Genomic DNA, 6,795 nt, shown 5'->3' with positions numbered 1-6,795 from the left:
AATATATTCCTTTAACACAACTAAATTCTTTTTAGACAAATAACAAGATCGACGAATAAACAATTATGAACTTAAGCTTGAACTTAACAATATTAACAATTTCTAACAATACATAAACTCATGAAACAAATTGAAGAAATAGTTAATTAAATTTCAATTTGAATCTAACAAACATCAAACTAACAAATATTCATTTAAACAATAATACAAACATGAAAACAACCAATTAAACTTCTATTTTGAAATCTGAAAAATTAATTTTAACAAAGCACATGAACATGAACAAACTAGAAAAAATGATTTCAACGATAAACAACGAACAAAACAAGAATCAAATATTTAACGATTTTAACTTTTAGAAATATAAAAACGAAATATGGACAAAATAAAACTCAAAAACAACTAACCGGAGATAAATCAACGAAGAACTTTGATTGTAAACAAATCTGTCCGGGTTTCGACTCAAATAAAAAATAAACCTTCGAACTTTGACGAGCCGAAGAAGATGAAGCAACGTGAAGCAGAAGCACGAAGCAACTGCTGCGACGAGCAGCAGCAACAGTCCATCGAGTGAGGAAGAAGAAGCAGCATGAAGCAGTAGGGGAGGTCGATGGACAACGAACCAAAATCAGCAGTTGGACGCAGCTGAAACAACCTGCGAATGGAGATGCATCAACGTTTTTTTTTTTTTTGGAGCAGCCTTGGCTGCTCGTAGCAGCTGGACGCGACAAAGAAAATTGAAGCAATAGTAGCTGCTTAGTAGCAGTAGCAGCTGCGTGAGCGGACAGCAACCATGGTGGAAACAGTGAAGGCGATGAGCATCATGACGAGGAAGATGAAGCGGAATGAAGCAGTGGCGACCATGGATGTCGAGCTCGAGCTTGAGCTCGACGAAGAGGACGAAGGAAGACACGGAGACAAGCATCTAAAGCAGAAACGTGACCAGCAGCAGCAATGGTGAAGCTGAAGACGCAGCGACGCAGCAGCACGACGGAGCTGAAGTGAGCTTCGCGTTGGGTTGTTCATAGTTTTTGAGGTCGTTCATGGGAGGTCAGCTTGGAGGTGTTTGGTGAGTGTGTGTGTGAGTGTGATGTGGGGATGAAGGGAATGGGAGAGGGGCATCCATGGTTGGAAGGGATGTGAGCTTGAGGAAGAAGAAAAAGATAGGAGAGGGGGGCGGATGGTTTAAATTTTTAGGGTTTTCTTCTCTTATTTTTGTTTTGTTTTGTTTTTGTTTTGTAAAAAATGAAAGACAAAAGGGGGTTTGGGTCTTTTGGTTTATAGACTGGGTCGACCCAGTTCGAAATGGACTGGGTCGTAGGGAAGATTGGGCCATTTTTGGGCCTGTGGCTTGAAATTGAAGAAGAGGCCCAATTCCGACTTTCTTTATATTTTCGCTCTCTTTTCTTCTTTTATTTCTCTAAAACTAAATTATAAAAATACTTAACTTATTATTAAGAACTAAATTAAGTTATAAAAGCTCAAATTAACTCCCAATAACAATTAACGCACAATTAAGTAATAATTAAGCATAAAATTGTATATTTGGATATTAAATGCTAAAAATGCAAAAGATGTCTATTTTTGTAATTTTTAATTTTTGTAAACAAATTTAATTACTAAACAATTGTAGAATTAAATCCTACATGCAAAATGCGACATATTTCTTTTTGTATTTTTTATTAATTTAGCAAATAAACATGCACAGGCAAATACAAACAATTATTCAAAATATCACAAAATTGCACACCAAAGAAAAATCATTTTATTTTTGAATTATTTTTGGGAGTAATTCTCATATAGGGCAAAAATCACGTGCTTACACCTGGTAGTAGAAACAGAAAAAGAAAGTGAAGATCAGCAGACTAGTAGCTATCAACAGTGACAATCAGCACCAGGCAGTATAACAACAATCAGTTAAACCCAGCTCAAACCAAACTGAAAACCCCAGCAATACCAAAATGAAATACAAACAGATCCAAGGAAACAAGAGTTTCGGATTTTCAAATACTTCAAGAAAAAACAGCCCGACAGCTCTTAGTGCAAAAATTCCAACTCAACACTCTAACTCTTAATGTAAAAGTTCTGATTTTTACTTTCTAATTTTTTTTCCTCTCTTTTCCAGTATCTTTTTTTTTTCAGATTTTTAGTCCAGTTTCCTCTTTCCCTTCAAATTTTCTCTATTCAGCTCCCTCTCCTTTTCTGTCCAGATTCCCCCTCTTTATACAAGTCTGCCCCCTTTTTAAAACTCCGTGCTCGACCCCTTTTCTCTTTTTCAAATCAGAATTTTTTTTTAAAAATCTGATTTTTTCACTTTAAGTTCCACTAAGAAAGCTCTTCCTTATTAAAAGCCCCCCATTTTCTTTTGTTCCCCAGTATTCTTTAAACAAATACATTAGTGAACCCTACCATTAGTTGTCTATTATCTTTATACAAACCCACTTAGGAATGTCTCAAATCAGTCCATTAACAGGTTTAAATATTCAGCAGCCCTTAAACAAGTATTCATGTAGTTTATTTTCCCCAAACTAACCCTTAAACTACCCTGAAAACTCTCAATAATACTGACCCTAATACAAAAATCAGAATCCAACACAAAACAGATTTTACAATCTGTTCAAACTTAATTATCAACACTAGTTTCTGATTGAACAGTTATAACCAAATCAAATCAAGTAGCATCAGAATAGGGATCAATGATTCAGGAAATAACCATATTGAATTAACTAGAATAACAATTGGCATATATACAGGGAATAAACTAACACAAATCCTAAATACAGAACATTGTAAACACATTGAACGGAAATATATGCAGCAAGATGATGACTAATTAAGAGAAAAAGGATCAAACACAACACACATGAGACCACTCGGACACTAATATCAACAGGATGCCAAGTGACTCAAATTATATGAACGACCTATTCAATTAATCAATTACATATTACAATTGACACTTAAACAAATCAGTAACAAAGCAACTATCAAACAGTGTTATTGACGAACTTATAGACTAACAGGGAATTAATTAAGCGACGCAATTTAGGACTCGATTTCAAAATTTATAACACATACAGTTAAGGCGACTATAAATAACAGACAGAATCAGACCAAATAAAAGGTCCTTTGAAAATGAATAGAGTCAATTTGACTAAAAGCAATCAAAAATCATCACAGTAAATAAACAGATACGTAAATAATGAAAATAAACACGAAGAAAAGAAAGAAAATACCTCATAATAACAGAATTATACGGACCCAGTCTTCGAAACTCTGATTCGTACACTTTGAAATCGAACTGACCTTAGTCGAAGTATTCTCAACTAAAAATACTTCGATTAAGGTCGATTAGACCCCAACCTTCTATTCAATTTGGGCAGATTCCAAGATTTGGGATTTTAGGGTTCTTGAGGGTATGATTTAGGGCTCAACCACTTCTGGTCAGATTCGAACCAAACCAAGTTTGGTTTGGTTACGAGTGAGGTTAGGAGAGTGACTGGTGTGAGTTTGGGCTACATTGGGGTAGGTTTAGGTCATGCTCGAATCTTCGATTGAAGATTCGAGACGCTGTAGGGTGATTCGAGGTGAACAACTAACAGATCTGTAACGAGGGTGGTTAGGGGGTGCTGTGGTGTTAATTAGGGACTGGTTGGTTTGGATCTGAGTTTGGCTCGAATCTTCAAATGAAGATTCGAGAAACTCCAGGAAGGTTCGAGCTAAGTGGTTACCAGATTTGGATAGAGGGTGGTCAGGTGGTCTTAGGGTGTTGGTTTAGTGACCGACAGCGTAGTTGCCGCCGGGTTTCAGGCACGGGGGAGCTAGGGCGGCTAGGGTTTTGGGGGCATCGTCTTAGGGGCGATGATGAACAGGAAGATGAGGGGGGTTTGGTTAGGGGGCTGGGGTAAGGGATTGAATTTATATAGGGGTGGGGTGAATGGATCATGGCCGTTGGATCAATTGAGATCAATGGCTTGGATTAATTCATTTAAACAAACGGTGTCGTTTGGTCTCTTTGAGAGACTGGGTTCACCGGGTAAAAGTGGACCAGGTTGTGGGATCGGGTTTGGTCAAAGCTCTGGGGGCCATTGGATCAAAGAAGATGGGCGGCTCAGATTGAGCACTTGAAACGGTGTCGTTTCAAACCAAGCCAGGGCTGCACTGAACTGTTTGATTTGTTCAATCAACGGCTCAGATTGAAGGATGACGAAACGGGGTAGTTTCATCATCCTACTACGTCGTTTTGTTTGTTTTTGAGACCAGCTGGTTTGGATTGGGTCAGGGATGAGTTTTGGGCCTGAATTTCTCCTGGCCCAGTCCGAATTTCCTTTACATTTACCCATTTTCCATTTTTCTTTAATTACAAAAATTAAACAAAAATCCTAAATAAATTGTAAAAATCAAAAATAAAATTACACACATATTATTTAACACCTATAATAATTAATACTCAAATTAAACATTTAAATAAAATCAACACAATGGCAAGAAACACATATGCATATTTTTTGTGATTTTCTTTCTTTATGGTTTATAATTTCCTAAATATATTATCCTTTTATATAAACCAATGATGAATTAATTCTAAAAATGCAATATTAATTCCTGAATGCATATGCATCTGCATTACCATTTTTTTGTATTTTTTCTTAATTAGAATAAAATGAACATGCACAGACGAAATGCCACGAGAATTCAAAAATTGCATACAAAGAAAAATTATTTCTGATTTCTTTTGGAGTAGTTCTTGTGAGGCAAAAATCACGTGCTCACACCCACCAACAGTCAAAAGACTACTAGAAGAATGGCTAACGAGTGCTTTGAGCAACATGCCCGAGAAACCCACTCAAAGGAGATGTCGAAGACGTGCCACCTACAGAAATCACAGCTGTCGTCGATGAACCAGGCACTACACGAGCAGGTAACACCCGTACTATTACTAATGCAGGTGACGATGCGCTCATGGCCATCTTGAAGAAAATGGAAGACATGGAAAATGAGAATAAAACGCTCCGTGACCAAATGAAGGAACATCAGGAGAGGGTTGATAAAATACTGGGTGCTCCGAAGCTATTACCAAAATGCGACGTGGGCCGATACGTCGAACAGCCATACAGCGAAGGGGATGCTCCTCATCCTATTCCAAAGACCTTCAAGATGCCACCATACTTAAAAATATATGACGGGACCACGGACCCGGAGGATCACCTAATCCACTATGTTACTACAGTAAAGGGAAATGATCTATCAAAAGTACATGTACCGTCTATGTTGTTAAAGAAGTTCGGCAAAACTCTGACAAGGGGAGCATTGACATGGTACTCCCAGCTACCTGCGCGATTAATATCGACGTTCGAAGAGATGGCAGATAAGTTCGCCACCGCCCATGCAGAAGCGAAGAAGGCCGAAGCTAGGGTCACTGATATCTTCGTCGTCAGGCAAACGACGGGCGAGGGACTTCGGGATTTCCTGGCCCAATTCAACAGAGTAAGGATGAGTCTGTCGAACGTGTTAGAAGGGATGGCAGTAGCAGCCTTTCAGAACGGGTTAAACAGGAACGGATCAAAGGCGACCAAACAACTGCTCTGTAGACTCATGAAGTACCCCCTACCACATAGGAAGAAATCCACAATGCCTACTGTGCCTAGGTAAGGGCGGATGAAGACGACCTGAACGGGCCGCTTCAGCGACTAACATCGGTTCAAACCGAGACAAGGAGAGATCGACGTAACAATGGGCGAAGAGATCAACCACCACATTTCAACCGGGAAAGGCATCAGCCCTATGGCCGTACATCCATCCCGCCCCCTCCACGACATGCGGACACCGTGCCACGGCACACTACACCCCTCCGAAGCGAAAGAGGTATGTCTCCACTACTATCTGCTCATAATTTTTGTGTTTCCCCTTCAGAGATAGTGTACGCACTAGAGAAGCTGGGCATGAAGGTACAGTGGCCGCAAAAATGAAATCGGACCCAAGCACCAGGAGGTCCAACGTCCTTTGCAAATTCCACCAAGAAACAGGACATAAGACCGAGGATTGCATAGGTCTGTGGCAAAAAGTAGTTAGGATGTTGAACCAAAGGTACCTGAAAGAACTGCTGAATGATAAAGGAAGAGCCAACTTCGCTCGAGGACGCGACCCATCTCAAGGACCTTCAAAGCCACCATCATCGGCACGAACCATACAAATGATCATTGGCGACGGCGATGATATGGTAATCAACCATATGAAGTTCACTACCACGCACAAACTCAAAACGGATAGTCGCCCACGAACGATATGACGACCTCGAAGATAGTATCGTCTTCGATAAGTCAGATACCGACGTTTTGTCTTTCCCTCACTATGATGCTTTGGTTATAACTTTACGCATCGCTGATACAGATGTAAAAAGAATCATGGTATATGACGGAAGCGGCACGAGTATTGTTCACCCGTGAGTTCTCGTGCAAATGAGGCTCGAGGATAAAATAATACCGTGTTGCATAACACTAACGGGTTTTAATAATGCAGTAAAGCGGACATCCGGAGAAATAGTGCTACATGTCCTAGCAGGAGGGGTCACCTTGGAAACACCATTCCACTTCATGAATCAAGAAACAGCCTACAACGCCATCATAGGGTGACCATGGATACACATCATGCGAGCCGTCCCCTCAAACTTCTATCAAGTGATCAAATTTTCCACCCCATGGGGGATATTTAGCATCCGAGGCGAGCCACGCACCACCCAAGAATGCTACCGGATCGCCCAAGATTGCACACACACCAAACAATTGAAAGGAGCAA

The 6,795-nt window shown here is 39.9% G+C and overlaps 1 protein-coding gene across 1 annotated transcript; it reads left to right on the top strand.

Moving 5' to 3' along the window:
• The first annotated feature begins 4,962 nt into the window (after positions 1-4,962).
• LOC107801923 (uncharacterized) lies at positions 4,963-6,396 on the top strand. The gene is made up of 3 exons (XM_016625342.2): positions 4,963-5,648; positions 5,914-6,220; positions 6,391-6,396. Exons 1-3 carry the CDS (start codon positions 4,963-4,965, stop codon positions 6,394-6,396), a joined length of 999 nt encoding a protein of 332 aa, XP_016480828.2.
• The last annotated feature ends 399 nt before the right edge of the window (positions 6,397-6,795 follow it).

Source organism: Nicotiana tabacum, chromosome 7 (assembly GCF_000715075.1).
Source record: "Nicotiana tabacum cultivar K326 chromosome 7, ASM71507v2, whole genome shotgun sequence".
Classification (NCBI taxonomy): Eukaryota; Viridiplantae; Streptophyta; class Magnoliopsida; order Solanales; family Solanaceae; genus Nicotiana; species Nicotiana tabacum.
The sequence above is the reverse complement of the archived record's forward strand: the minus strand, read 5'-3'. Positions and strand labels throughout refer to the sequence as shown.